The 22,880-nt window shown below is 41.1% G+C and overlaps 1 protein-coding gene across 4 annotated transcripts in view; it reads right to left on the bottom strand.

Annotated features, from left to right (window-relative positions):
• Positions 1 to 22,880, bottom strand: part of WDR7 (WD repeat domain 7) — a 240,268-nt gene that overhangs the window by 155,754 nt on the left and 61,634 nt on the right. For all 4 annotated transcript variants that reach the window (XM_066615954.1, XM_066615955.1, XM_066615956.1 and 1 more), the window contains 2 exons: positions 20,197 to 20,315; positions 17,224 to 17,347 (listed from right to left, as the gene is read on the bottom strand). In XM_066615954.1, coding sequence (XP_066472051.1) covers positions 17,224 to 17,347; positions 20,197 to 20,315 — 243 coding nt within the window. The remainder of the gene's footprint in view (positions 1 to 17,223; positions 17,348 to 20,196; positions 20,316 to 22,880) is intronic.

Genomic DNA, 22,880 nt, shown 5'->3' with positions numbered 1-22,880 from the left:
ATAGTGGAAATGGAAAAGGTGCAAAAGAGAGCGACTAAGATGATTACGGGGCTGGGGCACCTTCCTTATGAGGAAAGGCTACGGCGTTTGGGCCTCTTCAGCCTAGAAAAGAGACGCTTGAGGGGGGACATGATTGAGACATACAAAATTATGCAGGGGATGGACAGAGTGGATAGGGAGATGCTCTTTACACTCTCACATAATACCAGAACCAGGGGACATCCACTAAAATTGAGTGTTGGGCGGGTTAGGACAGACAAAAGAAAATATTTCTTTACTCAGCGCGTGGTCGGTCTGTGGAACTCCTTGCCACAGGATGTGGTGCTGGCGTCTAGCCTAGACGCCTTTAAAAGGGGATTGGACGAGTTTCTGGAGGAAAAATCCATTATGGGGTACAAGCCATGATGAGTATGCGCAACCTCCTGATTTTAGGAATGGGTTAAGTCAGAATGCCAGATGTAGGGGAGGGCACCAGGATGAGGTCTCTTGTTATCTGGTGTGCTCCCTGGGGCATTTGGTGGGCCGCTGTGAGATACAGGAAGCTGGACTAGATGGGCCTATGGCCTGATCCAGTGGGGCTGTTCAGTCAGAGACAAGGGGAAACTTTTCCCCTTACCCCTGGGTAACGCGCCCTGGCCCCAATAGGTCTCCTCGGACTTGCTCCACCTCCTGAGGTGGTGCAAGTTCGAGGACAGCAGAGCAGCTTGAAGTCTGATATCCCCAAGGTTGGGCATATCTGCCAGATCCCAGCCCCACCTCCTGCTCCCTGCCTGCTCGCCCCTGGGGCCGCCACTGTCCACCCTCCCCCTGCCTAGGAATGCCTCCCTTCCGCCCACCCCAGAGCCTTGCATCAGCCCACCCAGGCCAACACAAGGTTCATGGAGTAAGCCGCCACAGAGGATGAATTCAGCCTTCGTGTGTCAGCACACCACCATGCGCTGACGTGGTTTACTCCCGAGGACGCGCAAATGTGCTCTATGGCATGTTTGCAACCCTCCTGGGCCGACGCAAGGGACTTGCGCTGTTCTAACACATTCTTGGGATTGCGTCCTAAAGTTCAGCAACTGGCTCCTTGGTCACCATGGAATCCAGAGTGGGATCGTGGTATGAAAGTGGCTTTAATCCACTGTCCTATGCAATTTTCCCTCTGAAAAAAATCACACACACCACGGCTATTTGCTCCAGAAAGTACAATTAGCTGAAGTAGCGGCTTTGGGGGAAAATAACTGCTTGACAAGCATGGCTGATTTTCAGGGGGACATTGTCATGGCAATGGATAGAAGCCTCCTCCATCCATGCCATGGTACCAATCCAGATCAGAAATTCTATAGTTCTTGTTTTAAAGAGAAACATACACACACAAAGGAGATGGTGTCTTGTAGTTTGATCCTATTTCAGCCCCGAAGAGTGCCAGTGGTTGCCCATCTAGAGTTAAAAATGATATGGTGAAAGTGGCATCCAAGCAAAACAGTCCTTGCTGGCAGACCACTTTAAGGAGTGAGAGTCAAGGTGTTGGCTCCCCAACTCCTCACTCACTTCTTACAGTGGCCCTTCCAGAAAAGCTAACTACTACTAACAGCTGTAAACTCTTGTAGTCAATGGGAGATGGCATGTCAGAGACCTCAGTGTGGGCAGTTGTTAAGATGTCTTGGTTACTCAATTCTTAGTTTAAACTCATTCTCCACTGAGCCTAGAGTCTAAACTAAATCAGGAATTGCAGAACCAAGACATTACAGTACTTTGTCTAGGAGAGGCAGCAATCTAAAAACAAAAATAATCCAAAAGGTGCAGTTAGGCAAGCATCACATGTCAAGTTTAATGCCAATAGCTGGACATTTTGTTGATAAGGCTAAAAGCAGGAGGAGGAGTCAGGAAGCAAAGAGCAAACTGAGTAAGAGAAGAAGGGATTAGTTGAACGAAAGAATGCAGTACTCAATGCAGGATCGATACCGAGAGCAAGCAGGGAATAAGTAGATGCAAAGAAAGTAACCCACAACTGCCGAGGCAGAAATGGACCCAAAGCTATTTACATAAGCCAAGACTTCAGTTCATAAGGTTACCCTGGAACTCAAACCAAAACTTTTTGCAGGTCATAGTAAGCAATTCTATTAAGTTCTGTACAGAAAAGAACTACAAGTGAACTTCAAGACCCTTGGGCAAAGGCTAGCCATTCCAGATGTTAGGCCAGGAAGAACTTTTCCCCACCTTCTTTGTGTCAAACTCTTTAAGCCAGAGGGCATTATTTTTCGGGTTCCGTTTCTGAATTGAACATAGTCTTCTGAACTACCAGAATTTAGGTCTTGTTGTAATCACATACTGAGAGTTCTTTTCAATTTTGAGCATTCACCTACAGGAAAGTAAATACCTCTTAGCTGTCTGAGCTTACAGTCATACCGTCAACTGAAAATATGCAAATATTTTCGAGGCAAGACACCAAATGCTCCATATTTTACAGGGAGCTTCATAACAATGCACAATCGTAGACTGAAATCCCAAACACCATTACGTGTAGTCAATAATACTTGTTCGCACGTAGCTGTGTGCAGGATTGCAGTCTTAATTTGAAAGAAACAGATATTGATACATAGGAACAGAATCATACTTGCGGTAAAGAATTTATTGTATTTTCTTTTGGAGTGCTAATATGGATTTACGGGATCATTTCAAAGGTTCAAATTATTAAGACAGTTCATTTGTATTTCACACCAGTGTGGCTTGCGAGGGATTTTTAGGGGCAGCACATGACAATAATGGAAACAATTTGGTCCATATACTATCTGAATAAATAAGATTTTAACAATATGGGAGGTGCAAGACTGTCTATAGTTTATTTCCAGACTGAAGGCATAAAATTTATTGGAAACAGATTTCTGGAGTGACTGACCAGCACTGCCCCACATTCCCTGCAATCCTTATGACAGACAGACTGCCTCCCTCACATTAATTCACTTCACAGTATTTTGATCGATCCACAGTCGGTTCCCTAGTCTCTTTGCACACATTGCCTGTCTGGCTGCCTACATCCACATCAGCACATATACACAAAGGCCACAGAAAGATAACCTTTTGCTTTCCATTAAAGACACAGTAGCCATTTTTTTCTATCTGCAGCAGTATCAGACATATAAAATATACCAGAATTTCTATTGCCTGGTGGACAAATCAAGTGCTCAAAGATTTCAAGTACGTCTAGTTTTATAGTCTAGAAAACAATCATTTTCAAGTTTTAAGAAAAAAAATGTTACTGTAGTGTGTGTTGGGGAGGAGAGAAGAAGAAGAACCTGGGACAATAGATATATACAGCAAGGAAATCCTTACAAAATGGCATTTCAGTTTGAAGCATCTATTTTACATGGACCAATTTGCAGCTATGATGAAAAGAACAATTTTTCTCCCCAAAAAGCTTCACATGTGATGAAAACATTTCACCTCATCAAACACCTCATTTCAAACACTCATCAAACACATTTTTCTCCCCAAAAAGCTTCACATGTGATGAAAACATTTCACCTCATCAAACACACAGTTGATTAGGATGAATACATTTGTGCAGCAACTGTAAGAATTACATGTACAAGGAGCAGCAATTAAAGATAGGAGGTAGTTTAATGTTCTACATCATAATGCTTAGAACATCTCTTCCTCTCAAAAAGTCTGGCACAAACACCGAACCAATCAACAATACTTTTGCTGCATTGAATAAACATTATACACACTTTTTTGTTTTGTTATGTTTGTAGGCAAGAAGCTGACACCTCGCCTGGTATTTAAAAGGCCCAAATAAAAAGATTTATTCTTCATAAATTCTTTCATAATCTGCAATTATGAAACTGGCACACCTCAATCTTGGCATACAAATTCCAAGTTCCTTACTGCACACCTAAACAAAAGTTTATGATTCACAACCTTCTTCAGAGTCAGAAAATAAGACTAAGTACAGCGTGTTGGATAGCACAGAGAAAGGCCCAAATCAGTTAGGGTCTTCACAATGCAAATCCCCAAATGGTTCCTGCAAGGAAGGAATGTCTCTCAGACTCCCAGCAGCAACATTCACACACTTCCAAAGTAGACCCCTCTCACATGGGCTATTATAGGAACAAACCAAAAGACACTAACTCTCAGACACAGAAAAAGGCAAATTCTGAATATACCCAAGCAATTAGCCTCAAGGGATAACATTCTGCAACAACTGTTGCCAGCTGTTAAAACTGTGATGGGAAAAACACTGATCAGAAATAATCCATAACCCTGAAAGCCACCAAGCCAACAGGACTCAGGAGGAATAAGAAAGCTTTATACAATGGATCCTATATCTTAGGCAGGAGACTTCACAACCTAATACACATATTAATGCACCAGAACCTTGAGTGAGTGGAAAGCTGAACTGACAATGCAAATGTCTAAAGCTGCAGGACTCACTAAACACAAGTAAACCAGAGGTAACTTGGGCAAATGGAAAAGTACTTTTGCTCACACGGGATGCAGTTTATAACCCCCCACCCCATACCACATTCCACACTATTCCCAAGGGCCCTTGATCCTCAGGATCCACTTTTCCAGGTGGGTGAGAAAGCCTTGTGATGCAACCACAGCAGTGCTCACATTCTTTGGATCCAGCCATGTATCACTTTGGCTTCTAAACTGAGAATGACTTTTTTTTTAAACATATAAACTTATGACACTTCCTTGTTCCGAGTTAGGTCATTGGTCAATCTAGTTTAATACTGTCTACTGTGTCTGGCAGCAGCTTTCAAGGGCCTCAGGTAGCTTGTTTTTCCCAAACCTGCCCCTAGAGGTCTTTTAACTGGAGATGCCACAGAAAATAAAAATTAAAAAAAAAGGAATAAAGGAAAAGTATCCTAATCCAAAACCTTCCCACACAGCTTCCTATATGTTCTGCTTATTACGCAGAACACTGGGGAGAGACTGAGAGTACATTTCTAGAAGAGCACATCTGGTCCTGCTGTTCATCTTTCACCTAAAGTCATAATCCTCTCACTAGGACATCACAGCAGGCTGTGTGGGAAGTATAAAATTAAATGCTATCTGACTTTTTTCTATAGGGAATGAAGCAAGTTCTCAAAAGACTCATCAAGCCTGCAGTGGGGGGGCAGGGTGGTGGTGGTTTAAAATCAGTAATTCCTTATTTGACTACCAATATGCAACTTTAGCCCTCTTCCCACAATAGCAACACATTTTCAAGGGCCTGGGGCTTATAAGTACTCTTCTGTTTACCTCCCCTGAGTTAGGGAAAAGCTGCCTAAACCATTGGAAGGGGTGGCTTAGAACTGAATTTGCCCCAACTTCTTTATGCTACTCGGAGCATAATCCTATGCATGTCTACACAGAAGCAAGACCCACTGAGTTCAATGGGGTTTACTCCCATGAAAGTGTGTACAGAATTGCAGCCTTCATAAAGTTGACAATAAAACCAGCAATGTTTTTTTTTGGGGGGGGGGGGGATAAGGCCAAAAAGGTAGGATTAGGTCAGGAATGAGGAAAAGAGACTGCCAAAACTTGACCTTCTTTACTCCATTCCTACAGTAGCATTCAAAACAACTTTTAATTCTCCTGTCAAAGAACTGTTTTCACCAGTCAAACTGCAGAAAGGGATGCAACATTACGGTTGTTTAAGCTGGCCACAAGGTACATTTAATGATTTCCATGCCAAACATTCTCAACTGCCTTTCCTTTATCCCCATCATTACCTAGAATTTCCCTCATGAAGCACTAACTTAGCAGTCACCTGTACTCTCACTCCCAGATGGTGTACTTCTGTACCAGAAGGGATTGTATGTATGGTTGGGATTGTTACCCTGCACATGCCCAATCTTGTCTAATCTCAGAAGCTAAGTAGGGTCAGGCCTGGTTAGTACTTGGATGGGAGACTGCCTGGGAATACTGGGTGCTGTAGGCTTATACCACAGTCTTTCGAGACTGAAGGCTGCCAACCATGTTATGGTGTGGAGTGTCCCACGTTAAGTTTTATTAAGCCCGTGCCCCATTCAAAAAAACAATATTTAGGATCTGCATATCATTCTGTCACAAGAGGACATGATTTTTATCAAGAATGAAAATGAATAAATGCATGTGCACATGCAGATAAAGGAGTAGGCTAAGAGTCACTGGGACTAAATTCCTTTCTTGATACATCTTGCTAAAGAAGGCCAGATATCTCAGATTTTGCCCTACTGTGATGTTGTTCCAAACAGCAGTGCTTTACTTTCTCCACAGAAGTTACTAGCAGCTGTTCTCTTAAATGGAAAAGTTAAGTAATGCGCTCAGGAACACCCCAGTCCATGTTGAATGATCCATGTTCAAAGTAGGGTATCCCCATCTACCCCATGTCCCAAGTTAGAACCTGAAGAATGATGGTCGTCAACAAACTGAGCCAACTCCTATGTACCTATCCAAACCTTAGAGCAGGGGTCTCCAAACCCCGGCCCGGGGGCCAGATGCGGCCCACAGTGAACCTCTTTCCGGCCCACTGCCAGCCTCTTGTCCCCTGAAAGCCTCTGGCCCACTCGACTGAACATGACCAGAGCTGTGCTCTGATTGCATCTGGAGGGTGCTCTGAGGGTTGGAGAGGCTGAGTGAATGAGCCCACTCATTCATTTATTCATTCATCTAAGTTCCATCTCTAATTTATTTATTTAAATTTTATATTTAAATTTTTTTCCGGCCCTCAGCAGTGCACCAGATATTTCATGCGGTCCTCTGGCCAAAAAGTTTGGAGACCTCTGCCTTAGAGTGCAATCCTATCTGCACCAGGGTCACGAACGTGCCATACAGCTTATCCTACATAATAACTATTGAGCACTACAAATTAGTCACAGTTTCTCTTAAAGAGTCTTATAGAATTTGACTTTGATTTGACTTCCATTTTTTTTAACGGACAACATTGCATTATCTAATCATTTCAATCACCGTTTTCCTTATATTTAAGTTTACTGTTACAATGGGAAAGCTTTCATCAGATGACTCTAAAATCCAAATAGCCCAATCACAATTTATATCTCATTAGAGAGCGATAAAAGCCTTAAATTTATTGTTTCCCCAGTTATACTGATAATGCCAGGTACAAATGATAACAGCCTTTACCGTGTGTTTTACTATGTGCTAACCTCCTACTTGGAGAAAAAAAAACTGTATTTCCCAAAATGGATTGTAAAAACCAACATAAAAATGAAGGTTAAGAATGAAGATCAAAATGGGTATAGCATAAACATAAGTGATAACAGTAAGATGTAAACCTATTGTACAAACCAACAGTAACGATGCTGCATACCATGCTTTAAGAATATCACTTAAAACTGAAAAAATTAAATATCCACAGTGGCTAATATTTTGAACGTGTGTCATTTTTAATGAAGCATGCTGAAGTAAGTTAAATTATATGGATTGAGTCTACTTAGCCACAGATTTTTGATCTGCGGTTTTGGCACAACAAGGGTCCTCCGGACACCTGAAGCCTCCATAGGCAACTGGAGCTGTGCTCTGATCACCTCCAGATGCTCTTCTGAGGTTCATACAGCCTCAGAACAGCTCTAGATGCATTTGGAGCTCAGTGGATCCCAAAATTCATGTGATGTGATTTCACATGGAATTCAGTATCCATGAAGGGTCCAGGAATGAAACACTCGAGGATAATGAGGGTCCACCTGTATTCAGTATGCAAAATATTTGCCCTTGAGTTTCTACAATTACTTCCCATCAAGTTATTTGTGACTAATGTTGCTTTAGATCTGCTTATTTACACTCTGGCCTATTTTGAATGTGAAGAGACATTTTTAATGAAGAGCAACATAACATAAAAAAACCAGTGAGCAGTACTATCCTATTATATGCCTTAATATTGGCTTCAATCTTAATTTACCACTAACAGAGTTCTTTCTGCAAACAGGACTTCCCTACCCACTCCTGCTGTAGCTCCCTGAAAAGTCACTGCTTTGAGATGTCAGAAGAGTGGTAGCACATGAGCAGTCACCCAATATTGTCAGAAAGGCTGTAAATGTGGGCCTCCACCAATAGTTCTAACCTATTACTAGCCTAATAAATCCCATTTCTGCTCAGCCCACAAGTGTACATATTTGACCCTTGTTGCGTATATGCAATGTTGGGCAGAAATGGCTTAAAGCAGTGGTTCTCTCACATTTAACACTGGGACTCACTTTTTAGAATGAGAACCTGTCAGAACCCACTGGAAGTGATGTCATGACCAGAACTGACATCATTAAGCAGGGAAATTTTTTAACTATCCTAGGCTGCAATACTACCCAGGAGTCCCATTGACTAACATTGTTAAAAGAATATACATAATAGCTTGTTAAAAGTACAGGTCTGTAACATTTCCCCAAATGCAGTCACATACTATGGTAGCATCAAGTCTACTATATTAAAAATAAAATATTGAAATGAATGGGAACCCACTCATTGGCTCATGACCCACCTAGTGGGTCCTGACCCACAGTTTGAGAAACACTGGCTTAAAGGATTGTGAGTTGCCCTACTTTCACTAGACCTCGCCCACAACTTCTTTTTCCTGCACTGTATAACAATGGCTAGGGTTCTTTCCTTGTTTGTTCTTAACAGAACTCAGCTTTCCTACGTGTGGGACTGATTTGATTCCCTCAGCACTGCTAATAAGGGTTGCAAGATTCTCTGCAATAGTGTAGAAGGTAGCTTGGGAAGATACAAGCAGAAAGGGAAAATCAGTAAACAGAGACCCTTTCCTTGAGAATGCAAAAATGCCTCATGCTTGCACCAGAGAGCTTTGGATCCAAGATTAAATATGTAATCCAGCAAAGCTATATACACTAACAAGGAGAAGAACCACATGCTCAGTTGGTGATTTATTTCAAGTTTTCATAACATTGGAATCTGCTGCTGAAGAGGTAAGTATTTTTTTTTTTAGCTTAAAACATGGTATACTCATATAAGAGCAGCTGCATTTCTTTAAAAGAAATCCTCACTAGGCAGTTTTCCCCTGCACATGCATACAGCTTCATTGATCTGCATCTTATTTTCATTTCTTACTATGCCAGCCACAGTGCTGTCATTTTAAAAGCTGGCAGTGGGTCCTTAAGAAATAAGAACATAAGAACATAAGAACAGCCCCACTGGATCAGGCCATAGGCCCATCTAGTCCAGCTTCCTGTATCTCACAGCGGCTCACCAAATGCCCCAGGGAGCACACCAGATAACAAGAGACCTCATCCTGGTGCCCTCCCCTACATCTGGCATTCTGACTTAACCCATTCCTAAAATCAGGAGGTTGCGCATACACATCATGGCTTGTACCCCATAATGGATTTTTCCTCCAGAAACTTGTCCAATCCCCTTTTAAAGGCGTCTAGGCTAGACGCCAGCACCACATCCTGTGGCAAGGAGTTCCACAGACCGACCACACGCTGAGTAAAGAAATATTTTCTTTTGTCTGTCCTAACCTGCCCAACACTCAATTTTAGTGGATGTCCCCTGGTTCTGGTATTATGTGAGAGTGTAAAGAGCATCTCCCTATCCACTCTGTCCATTCCCTGCATAATTTTGTATGTCTCAATCATGTCCCCCCTCAAGCATCTCTTTTCTAGGCTGAAGAGGCCCAAACGCCGTAGCCTTTCCTCATAAGGAAGGTGCCCCAGCCCCGTAATCATCTTAGTCGCTCTCTTTTGCACCTTTTCCATTTCCACTATGTCTTTTTTGAGATGCGGCGACCAGAACTGGACACAATACTCCAGGTGTGGCCTTACCATCGATTTGTACAACGGCATTATAATACTAGCCGTTTTGTTCTCAATACCCTTCCTAATGATCCCAAGCATAGAATTGGCCTTCTTCACTGCCGCCGCACATTGGGTCGACACTTTCATCGACCTGTCCACCACCACCCCAAGATCTCTCTCCTGATCTGTCACAGACAGCTCAGAACCCATCAGCCTATATCTAAAGTTTTGATTTTTTGCCCCAATGTGCATGACTTTACACTTACTGACATTGAAGCGCATCTGCCATTTTGCTGCCCATTCTGCCAGTCTGGAGAGATCCTTCTGGAGCTCCTCACAATCCTCACAAAGACAGACTCTCTCAAAAAGTGGGATAATAGTAACAGGGTAAACCTTCCTGAAAGCTGGCTTCCCTACTGCTATCAATCTTCCCCTTCAGTCATAGAAGAGCATGGTGCGCATCACAGGTAACATTCTCAATTATTATTATATTCTCAATGTAATATTATATTCTCAATTATTCTCAGAGACAGTGAAACCCAATAGGCATGCCCATTGTCCTGCATGAATTAGGAGGCCCAGAATCATCTGCAACTTGCTGGGAGACATGCAGCGGTTCCTCAACACTTTTATCACTGGAAAGCATTCCCTGAAGGTTAAGTATCTGAAAATAATTGTAGCAGAAGACAGAATACAAGTGTGCATTGCTTAACAAACTTCTGCTTAATGAACCCCTTGTATGACAGTGGTCAAAGAACAATAAAGAGGCTGTTAATGAGGTGGTAAGGTCTCCCATAGCCAGCAGCAGTGTCTGTTCACACAACAAAGAGGCTCTTAATGCAAAGAAGAGGTAATCTATCTCCAGTAGCCTGTGCAGCCAGCTAGTGTCTGGAAGGGAGTGTCTATAAAACAAAGGCAATTGATTGGACTGAATGTTCACTTAATGACCTAATCGCATAACAATGGGAATTGGAGAACATATCCAATAAAAAGCAGTGCACACCTATACCCATGAAGATCACCTTTAAAATGCTGATACAATAGAACCCAAAATGAAGTTAACTATTTTTCTGCCTTCCATCCATTCCTCCCCCACTGTCAATTTCTTCTCACTGCCTAGGAGACAACAAAATTGTAACTTAATTATAAACTTAAAACAAGATTATACCACCACTACTAACTTCACCAACCTTGTTTCAAATTAATAAATTTCATTTAATTTTGTAAATATTTTTTAAACACATGTAAAAGTTAAACAATTAGATATTTCTGGTGTGGAGAGGGGAAAGTTAAAGTCAGTTAACAATGAAATATTTTCAAGATATTGTATCTCACACTGACTGGGATGACCATTTTTCTTCAGTGTTTCTCCCTTTTCCAAACAGAAAATTTGTAGCTTCAAAAGCTTATATTTAGAGGTGTTTGAAGATGGTGTTATTTACTCAGAAGTAAGCCCACTGTGTTCAGTAAGACTTAGGCTGTAATCCTATCCTACTCACCAGAAGCAAACATCTCTACTTATATCACGTATACACAGATATAGTTGTTTTCCACTAGTCACTCACAGAAAACCTGAAACTACATCTCACTGCTCCATCATCACTGCACCAAAGCATATATTTAAACTTAACTATATCAATTATGGGGGCTGGTTGCAAGAGCACCCATAAGAATTGCACAGGCAATTCTTTAGGGATTTTATACATATAGATTTGTAGAGCAACTAAAAAAATTGCAAACGGTTATTAAACTGCAGAAGAAACACAGCAACTACATGATATACATCTAAAGGAGAACGCAGTAATATCAGTACATTACACTGATTAAATCTAAGCGTTTTATATACCCATACTCAACAAAGTGATTTTAAAAAGGTACAAGTGTTGAACTAATTTAGGAAGTAATCACTGTAAACAGCCAAGGCTTTCAGAAAATTAACTTGTAAAGAAAATATGAAAAATATGAGTAAGCAAGGTTGCTAGACCACAGAATCGCTACAATAAATGTTAAATTAGATGAAAAATTGCAGGAAGAGGCAGATGTACAAAAGACATAGCTTGATTTTATATTCCTACATTAAAAATTCTTTCCAACCTCCCCAATCTCTAGACTTTGTAGGTATCCGTAGACTGATGTAGCAAAAGATAGAGATATTTTTCCATGGTTCTGATTTTTAGCCATTTATATTGAATATTTTCAGCTACGACAGAATGGGAGGCAAAAGGCAGACTGGGATTTATTGTTACATCTCTGGGTGATTTCATAGTGGATAGGCAAGTGTTTGTCACTCCCAACTGTTGATCTACATACCCCCCCATTAGACTGCGTAAACTAAGAAAGGTTGGGAGGAAATGAAAGGTAGATTTGTAGGTAAAAGGAATGCAAGTTCAGTTCTGAACCCTGAAAACAAATTCCTAGGCTAGACACACTAGGTTGAATATTCAGGCATTCAGAGACACCCTGTTCATTAATTCTCAGTGCATGCCTGCTCTCTGAGCCACTGTACCTGGCTCCAGCTGATGGACCAGCTGATGGGTTATGTCAGAATGCCAGATGCAAGGGAGGGCACCAGGATGAGGTCTCTTGTTATCTGGTGTGCTCCCTGGTGCATTTGGTGGGCCGCTGTGAGATACAGGAAGCTGGACTAGATGGGCCTATGGCCTGATCCAGTGGGGCTGTTCTTATGTTCTTATGACCTCTCAGGGTTGTAGAAAAAAGGCAATACAGATCATGCAATCCTGAGGTCTGTCTACCCAAATCTATGACAATACATGGTGGTCTAAAACATTTTTAAAATTGGATACATACAGTATCCATCCTAATAAACCATCCTAATAAACTACAGTATTTAAGAAACTGGTGTCATGTACATCAACTACTTACAGCAGTGATTCCCAAACTTTTTAAACTGGTGGATCCCCTGATCTACTGGGCCATTAGCCATGGTTCCCCACTACAGTTATAATCCCATACTTCATATTGAGTGGTAGGTTTTCTGCGAGGATTCTGTGGCTCCCGTGACTGGTTTCTGAGGCTCAGTTTGGAAACCACTGCCTTACAGCTAAAAGCTGAGAAACATGCATACATGCACATAGTGTCATGTAACATCTGTGATTTGCTTTCCTCAGAAAGCACTGCGTTTACAAGAATCTTGATGTCAAGATATGTAGAGCCAAGCTAGCAATTTCACATACAGCTCTGTCAATTAATGTTGGAGCTATCAAATAACAGGCACCTGTGTGTACATCCTTCCATAACCTACATGCCAACAGTCAGTACCTTTTGTAATAAGTTAATTAAGGACTTGATAAACACAATTTTTGTGCGCCCTCAGAGCCCCAAACACAGTTATACTCATGTATGTTTGGCTGGAGCTCCTAGTCATGATTACTTAGTTCCTGCCCATCTCTACGGAAGAAGGTGGGGTGGCCCTACAGTTGTCTGGCCGGGGCTGCAACCTCTCTCCTGCCCCCGCAAGCAGCAGTTAGGAGTGCAGCAAACAGGCACACACTTCCTAGGCAGCCAAAATAGCCGCTGTGACCTGCTCCAATTGGGCACAAACCCCAGGAGCCAAGGAGGATGTGGGAAGACAGTGCAGCTAGCAGAAGAGGTGGGGAGCAGGTGTTCCCAAAGAAAGGACCCACTAAATGACACCCAGGAGGGTGAAAAGGAGGCACTGGGCAGAGAGGTTGCCCAGAACAACAAAAAAGGTCAGTCTAGGAAGCAGGAGGTGCTCCTCAACACAGGAAACTTTCGCCTGACCTGCCTGCCTGGGATGAGGAGCTACCCACCTTTGGCTGACTGACCCCACCATGGAGAACGCACAGGAGAACTTTATATGACAGAAATGCTTTACCATAGGTGGAGTGCAGTCTTCAATGAAAATGTCAGCAAAATGTCAAATCCAGGTGATTTGAGTTGTGCAATGATTCAACATCCTGAAACAAAAGTGAAAGCTATTCCCTAGTTTCACACACAAAATGATGAAGCCCTGGGCCCACTTATTCGAAGAACAAAACTTTAGGACCAGCACCTAGAATTTTTCCAGTCAGGTTCTAGACCCAACAAAGTGGGAAAGGGAAACTGCAAAATATTACACAAGTACTATCCCACAGAGAGAAGCTCTGACTAAAGCAACACAGAGAAATGAAAGTCAGGATGACAATCTACTGCCATTACACCATCATCACTTCTTCTCTTCCTCAATCAGCAACAGACCAAACAAGAACCTTACTAATCTTAGCCTCATTCAAAATTAAACTAATTCTCTCAGCAACACCCCTCTTACAGTAGCATTCCCAGAGTGCTTGACAAGGCACTTGACAAAGTGCCAAGTTTTCCAGGCACCTGAACTGCTGTGTAAAGCAGTAAACTGCTCTTTCACCACACCTTCAGAGCCATTTGTGGCTGCAAGAGCAACATGGAGAGCCACACTGGCAAAGATTAGAAGGGAAAAGATTAAATCAGAATCCAGGACATACTGACACATGGTCTGCAAGTGCACCAGGGTATGTGAGGGGGTGGGGGAGAAGGAGACAGAACTTTCCATTCTCACAACACCACAGTTGCACTTCAGAGAAAGTTGCTCTGCAGAGCCCCTCAGGACCACCAGATGGGCCTACCTGGATCTCAGCCTAAGAATGATCAAGTTCTTAGAAATATGATCATTCATTTAGATGATTCATATCCCACCTTTCTGTCTGAATAAATTGTCCCTCAAAAAGGGAAGAAATTGTACAGCTGTCAAAACTACAAGCAGCATATGTATCAAAGAAACTTACAGAGAGTTGCCCAAATTGAATAATCTATTCAAACTGAAGAAGTCATCTTTATGCAGAAAACACTTAAAAAAAACCTCTTATTAGTAACTTGTTGGATTCAGTGATAATAATTCACTAAAGCAGTGGTTCTTAAACTTTTAGACTGGGACACACTTTTTAGAATGAGAACCTATTAGAACCCACCGGAAGTGATGTCATCAAGCAGGAACATTTTTAACAATCCTAGGCTGCAATCCTACCCACACTTACCCAGGAGTAAGTCCTATTTACTATCATTGTTAAAAGCATAAACATGGTAGCTTGATAAAAGTACAGATCTGTACCATTTCCCCAAATGCAGTCTCATACCATAATAGCATCAAATCTAATAGATTAAAAATAAAATATTGAAATGAATGGGGACCCACTTGAAATTGGCCTCCGACTCACCTAGTGGGTCTCAACCCACAGTTTGAGAAACATTGCACTAAAGCAATTATCTACACCAGTTCAAGTTCCTATATTAAAATGACAGAAAAGGAAATCCACTAAAGCTTTATAAGTGCAGGAGCTCTTGTATTTCTCCATCTGCAAGGGGAGACACTGAAGCACTTTTTTTTTGGGGGGGGGGGAGATCTCCAACTGTTCATACTTTACATGTGCCCTGACACAGTGTTCATGGCTGCCTCAAATCAAACTTAGGTAAATATCTTTTTAAAAGCTTCCTAGACACTTGCACTATTGCAGAGACTGGTTCCCGTATTCATGTGCTGTGTTTTGTATAGCTCTTTATTTCCATTAGCATTATTTTAAAAACTCAGTTCTTCAGCAAATCAGAAAGAGGCTAATGGCACAAATCAATTTTACTCTTCAGCATGACTAATATTAGGCCACTTATGACAAACATGATCACTACCACCAACGTGCTATCAACAATTTAATGTTCCCACCCTGCTGTCTTGCACTTTTTTTTAAAGAAAGTTGACTAAGAGAAAAAAATCTTTCCTATGGGGTAAGATGTGTCATGCACAAGCCTGACTGATAGTTGTTAATACTTGCTAGAACTGATTTTTCAAAGAGCTCAGATTCTTCCAGCTCTGATCTGTACACTATCTGCAATTAAACTCAGTGCCTAAACTCTATGAAATAAAGATAGCAGAATAAAACCCATCACTTTAAAAGAAACAGAGACATTTAGAATAAGTCATTCTGAAACAGTGGGGTCCACAGGTGCAAGTGCTCCCAGGTGGTACAGCTGGGGGGGGTGCAGTCCCCCAGTTATGCCACCCTGAGGGCCACCCGCACCCACTGCCTCCTTGTCCAGAATTGTTCTGAGGACCAAAGATGCTGCAAAGCTATATACACTAACAAGGAGAAAAACTGGCTGGCTAACAAAAAAAAGGCACTGTCTAAAGTGGGTTTGCAACTTAAGTTGTCTCTGCTAACTACGTTTCACCATAATATCCAAACTGGCGAAACAGATTCATTCCTCTACTTCAAGAGCCTACAGTACTAGGGAGGTGAAAGTGAACTACAGTAAGCGGATGGAAAACAAAAATAAACATGTACTGTAGTTATAAGTTATAGTTTGTCTATGTTGGGAATATCAAGCCATGGTTTGGTGTGATGTCTAAACGGAGTCTTTGAAAGCTAGGAAGCCACAAATATAAAATGTCAGTCCTCTTATTCATCTCACAACATCCAACCACCCATTTGTTTCTAAAAGGCAGTCAGGATCAGGGAGCTTGTGACCTGAGTTTGCTAACAGAGTTTCAGACATGGGTGTTTTACACGGGATTTGAGTAAGAAGGAAGGGTTTGTGGAAGAATACTCTCCAGTACCAGACTTTGCAGACTCAGCTGTGTCCTGCTCAGAATGTGGCAAGCCTACACCATGGCTTCCTCATGAGGAAGCTGCTTGAACCATTCACTAAGGAGGCTATGCTGTGTCTCCAAAAGTAGATGTGATAGGGCTAAATGGATGCCATTTTTGGAATCAGCACCCCAAATTCATACCAAACCACCATAAAGTTTGGGGAAAACTTTTCTGACCCTCAATTTTATAGGCCTGTGTTAGCATTCTAAAAGTGGGTCCCGGTGCTAAAAGTTTGAGAACCGCTGGCTTACTGACATCTTGCTCTATCCATTGTTGTGCTAAATAAGAACTTTCCAGAATGCTGCCTTGCCACTCTGATCATAACTTCTGCTGTTGGCATAGCACAGGGGCCTCCAAGCCTCAGCCCATGGGTCAGATCTGGCATACAGAAAAAGCTGTCCAGGCTCAGAGCTTCCCGTTCTGCACTGTAGACAGCTTGCTTTTTTGCCCAATAGTCCCAGAGCCTCATCTCTCTGCCCTGATTTCTGGAGCGGCAGCCACATGGAATGGAAAGCATTATGCCACGCCCAGACAGCTTTTTCTGCATGCAGTGGGCCATAGTTTGGAGACTGCTAGTATAGAAAAATCTGCGCACACTGTTGTGATGGTATGAAGTTGTGGGCAACGTATACGCAATAGCATCAGCAAAATGTTATGTGTGGCATTGGACAAGTACTCACCACCTATCTGACAAAGCCCATGGACTTCAATGGACAGACTATAAATCAATTTTGTTTTCTTACCCAAAGCAAGGCACACAGTTACCCTTATGAAATACATTAATTTCAATAATTGTTCAAAGATTATTTTCCTCACCATAATTTTAAAGCAAATTTCATTTGGAATTCAACAAAAAACAAACTTACGTGATATAACACTGTCCATATACTGTGGTAAATAAGGAGCCCACATATCAATTGTTTCCTTTCTCCCTGCCTGTTCAATTCTTCTTAGTTCTGCTAACAGCAAGGCCTGGGCAGCTTCTCTCACCTGCAAATCCAATCAAAACACACACTTGCAATTAACTTCATAACACTTACATGTGTTTGTAAATTCACTGTAGTGTCACTCATTGAGCTTTAAAAATCCTATTTAAATAATAAAGCTAAAACAACTTGACTGAAGCAGAGGGGGTAGCAGTGAGATGAAGACCTTCTCAATGGCAGCCCCTCAGATGTGGAATTCTCTTCTGGACAAATTATGATAAGTCTCTCCTTGAACACTTTCCAATGGTGCTTGAAGACTTTTCAAAATTTCAGATAGCTTTTGGTGGTATGGTAGGCAGGGTGGGGGGCTTGACGTCATAAGAACTGATATTGGTAGGGGTCAGCTAGAGTTTTTATCATGTTTATGTCTTCATGTCGTAACTGCTTTTTTTAGGTCTCATTTTTAGGGCTAGTGTGGTTTTAAGTGTAGGTGGGTCCTCACCACCCATGGGTTTGCGAGGATCTCAGAGAACCTTCCACACACAACTGGAGGTCACATAAGGGAGGCTTTCTAAGGACATGCATTGCCTCCCTGTGCCTCAGAATGGAGCCTTCTGGTAGGCACTTTCGGTTTAGCAAAAAATGGGCACGCCTTTCAGAAGGCTCCTGCAGGCTTTCTGAGTCACAGGGAGGTTTCCCCAGCGCTCAGAACACCTTCAGAAACAACTGGAAGGCACTTCCAGTAATGTTCTGACCTCAAATTTCATTATCTGCTGATTTTGGAATCTACAGGGGATCAGGGAACAGAACCCGAACCCCCCCCCCCGTGGATACCGATGACCTACTGTACTGTGTTTTATTATGCACGTTTTATTATGTATGCTATAAACCACCTTCAGTGCCACGTTTTGTTATCTAGGAAAAAGTGGTGTAATATGAAAATACAAAAAAAAAATTACGAAGTAATTCAAGCGAATAAGCTATAAGACATGGGTGGAAAATATACCACTATATTGGCCATTAATGACATCAAAGCTTTTTACCAGGCAAGATAAAACAGAGTAAAATAATTTTTGTAAGTGCTCTTTTCGAAGGTTCAGAAGTGTTTTTAGTAAAACCTTTAATCAACTGAAAGTCCTAGTCCTGGGCCCAATTCATATATTAGCTACATGGCACAGGAGCCACCACCCCATGGTTTCTTCCCATGCTGCTCCATAATATGCAGAAAGAACCCCTACATGACAAGGCTAACATGATTACTTCTCACACAGAGTATTTGTCAGCTACCAGGGTGGAACCCAATGCTTCCAACACCAAGCTTTTCCAGAGCAACAAGAGAAGTATCTCCCATGCTACTAGGGAGATATGAGTTAGCCTTTAGCTACAGTGTAAAAGATGGCAGGAGTACCCAAGAACCTGGCATTGTTTTCTACAGTTAATGGCATTGCATAAGTATTATGAGGAGTCAATTTTGTCTGTGAGACTCCAGAGTCACATGTAGCTTCCATGTTTTCCAACTATTCCTGCCCTACCACAGCACCCATAAAAACTTAAATTTCTTAAAAATTAAAGCTGAAAGGTCCCTCATTTTGGACAGAAGTTTGCCAGCTACATTATAAATTCTACCTACTCCAAGGCCTTGGGATGAAGAAAGTTAGAAAATGGAGTAAGCTAGGCAGAGAAAAAGAATTTATACACAGAGGCTTCCACTAACGTATGTGCACGAATGATACCACTACTGCACAAATGCAGCAGCAGATTTCCAATTACGCCTGGGAGCCAGCTCAAAATTCTACTGTAAATGTCACAGGTCTGCTCCTCATATATTTCTTTTAAAGCTGCACAATCAACATATTTTTTGCCACAACAGCACAGATGTGATGTCAAGGCCAGATAGTCATTTATCAAAAATAGAGGATGCCAACCCCACTTGCCGGCTAGCCAAGTTGCATTCAACAACTCAGCTGCCTCTATCTCTCTCTAGAAAGTTACTTAAGAAGCCTCTTAACTGACTTGGAATGAAAAGATAAGTGAAATTCAGAATGAAATTCAAATGCAATGAAATCAGTATAGACAATATCAACATCATCTTTGTATTTTCTGACTGCCATCCTTAAACTAAAATGGGACAGATCAGAAATTTAAAACGTGATCAAGTAAAAAATACACTTTTAAGGTACATGTCGGCATTTCAAGATCTGTGTATGCACAGGAATGACAAGGTTTCCTGGACAATGACATATAAGGTTAGGTTCTCTGGGCATGCTCTCTACCTCTACTTAGATAAAAGCATAGTATTTTAAAGGATTAAAAATAAATTTGCAGCAGTTATTGAACTGCTGATGTATGAGTAAATAAACTTTCTACAGCTTAATTCAAATACGTTGAAATCTTTGGTAGTGTATGGGAAGAGGGGGCTTTGATATTCAAAAGTGCTTCCACATGTTCTGATGGAACAACAATGACATCCAGTGGCCAGCAAGATTCATCATGCCCTGTGTGTTAATCCTTTTCTCTGAAGTCTAGCTTCCTATTTAGGTAATAATAATAATAATAATAATAATAATAATAATAATAATAATAATAATAATAATAATAATAATAATAATAATAATAATAATAATAATAATAAACTTTATTTTTATCCCGCCCTTCTCCCCAAAGGGACCCAGGGCGGCTGGACCCAGGTACAATATACTGTTGCCACACAGGGATGTTAACTCTCCATTTTAAAAAACTGACCTGCAAATTGAATTGCATATACCTATATATAAATCCAGCCTTTAAACTAGAGTTATAGTACATTTTTCTTGGAACAATATATCCGATATAAAAATAAATGTTCCCCACATTGGCCAACACATTTATTTCACCACCATCCCACTCCCACTGCCACTTTCAATAAAACAGTACCTCCAAGCATCGATCTTGCCATCTACGAGCCAACATTTCAAGGAGAGGTGGTCTAAATTTATCCAGGCCCAACAGGTCAGGAAGCATCACACAGTGCATGGCAGCAAGTTGACTCCATCCTGTTAAATCATACAAATATTACCATCATGGAAGCAATTATACTCTTTTCTATTTATCAACTTTTCAGACCAAGAATTACCATGGTGTGCTTACATCCAATGAGTACTTTTCAGAACAAACCACCTTAGACAACAAATTACAGGTGTACTATATCACCATTTTAACAGTTATAATAAGTATATGTGCACTGACTTTTCCTGATCATTAAGGAAACCAAAATTAGTTGAAATTCATATTAAACTACACTTATTTATTGACTGATTTTGCCTTTCCTCTTTATCTCCTTGGATGATTATCTGGATCTTAACTTTTGACTGCATGTCCTTCAGAAAAAGCAACTGTCTCTCTTTTATTCTATAAAAAATACATTTTTCAAGAAGAAAAAAATACATTTTTCAAAAAAAATCTAGATTCTAAGCAGACAAGCATTTATATATGAAACAAAAGTTACTTTTAAAAAATTCCTAAATAAGCTCCTTTGAGATAAAAAGATGGTAACCATTTGGAAAGGCCTGTGTTGTGAACCAACAGAAGAATGCCCTTTCACCTCCTTCTGACACCATTCCAACCAATCCCCACAAAAAATTGGATCCAAAATTGGATTTCTACAGGCAAAGAGTGACTGTAGCTCACATAAGGGCTTTTTTAAATTTAAGATACAGCACACTGGATATGAAATTCAATGCAATGATGCTTTTTTTGCTAGCACAAAGGTTTCTGGAACTGGAAACAAATCTGCTGTACAAACTACTTGTCACAGGATTGGTTCAGCTATTATGCAAAGCCAAGATTAAACCATGGCTTTGCGCAATTCACCTTGCCTTCTGAGGAACTTTGTTCAAGTAACTCTGGTTAGAACAAGCCAGAATCCACCAATTCACATGTCACAGTGAATCATGACTTATTACAAGGCACAAGCAAAAGTAGAATTATTCTGCCTGCATTTCCAAGGTTAGGGGATGTCATGCAAAGCCACTGATTACTCTTGGCTTTGCATATAATCTGAACCTGGCCATGGTGTGGTATGAACTCAGGTGTAAGCTCTTTGCACAAAGAGAAGAGGTAGCAGCCATTTTCCATCCATTCACAGTTCTTTAGATCAGCGGTCTCCAAGCAGCAGATTACAACACAGGCGATAAATGAGAACAATGGCTGCAATCCTGCTCCGAGTCTTGAGGCCCATATTGCCACCTTCCATAGAAACAAGTTAGCAGACAGTGATATATAACATAACCACACCTTCTTCCCTACAAGAGCATTGAGGAAGAACAGTAGAGAATCGTTAAGTACAACACTGGGTGGGGGATCAAAAGTATGGTGGATTGTTCTGCATATGCCAGTGTCTTAGACCTGGGACTGAAACATATTGCAAAATTGTAAGCAGCAGTATCATTTATTATTTTAGAAACTATAAATTTTGTGTTCATTTTTAAGATTGCAAGCATTAACAACAAAACGTGTGCATTTTTAAGATTGCAGGCATTCGCAACAAAATGTATCAGTTCCTATCTCTTCGGTATCTTATTACTTATTGTCTTGCATGCTCCCTGAAGCATTTGGTGGGCCATTGTGAGATACAGGAAGCTGGACTAGATGGGCCTTTGGCCTGATCCAGCAGGGCTCTTCTTATATTATATTATTATTTATTCAATTTGTGCCCCGCCTTTCTCCCTGGAGGATACCCAAGGCAGCTTGATCTTGATGATGATGCTCCTAGGATTTTTTCTAGATCTGCTTTCAACTTCCTTCTAAACTTCCATGTCAGGCACTCTGGGCAGGATTGCAGTCAAAATATAAAACTAAACATGAACATTCAGTCATCAGAACATTCAGACACACACCGAACACACCAAAAACCCACCAAAACACACCAAAAACCAAATACCAGCTTTTCAAGCCACAGAAGATAATACAAACTTTTTCAACCATTTTTAAAGTGACAATGCTACCACACCAAAGGTACTGCAGTAAATTATTTATGATATTCACCAACACAAGGTCAAAGAGGTGATTCATTTCATACTGAAATTGTTTCTGCATCAATGTGAAATACTCAGTTTGATCGCTCACATGACTAACTATAAATAATCCATCTCCCACATACTCTTCATAAAAAATTAAAAAATACATCTTAGTTTGTTCATACAGTACCTTGTATGTTTTATTTTTAGCAGGCTCCAATAGCTAATGGAAGCAAACATGCAGTTTTTGCAAACATTTACAGCAGCACTGAAAAGAATCTCCATCCCTTCTCCCTTTTCTAAGCTTAGCACAAAAATACTTGCAAATACTTTCTTGTTGCCTATCCATGCCCTTCCCCTGAATTGCCAATACATATATCATCTCATAACCAAGCCCTATCATGGCCATTTGATCAGTTATGTAGCATGTTGGTGTCACCCCATTCATTATACAATTCCTGATTGGATAGGATCCATGTGACTAATTGAAAGAGAAGAACCTGCAGCAGTCTAAGAAAAGGTTTATAAAACCAAGGGTAGGGGAGAAATCCACCTTATAGCAGCTGCAAGTTTCCATGCAAAAACTGACTAGGGAATAGTTGG

Source organism: Tiliqua scincoides, chromosome 2 (genome assembly GCF_035046505.1).
Source record: "Tiliqua scincoides isolate rTilSci1 chromosome 2, rTilSci1.hap2, whole genome shotgun sequence".
Classification (NCBI taxonomy): Eukaryota; Metazoa; Chordata; class Lepidosauria; order Squamata; family Scincidae; genus Tiliqua; species Tiliqua scincoides.
The sequence above is the reverse complement of the archived record's forward strand: the minus strand, read 5'-3'. Positions and strand labels throughout refer to the sequence as shown.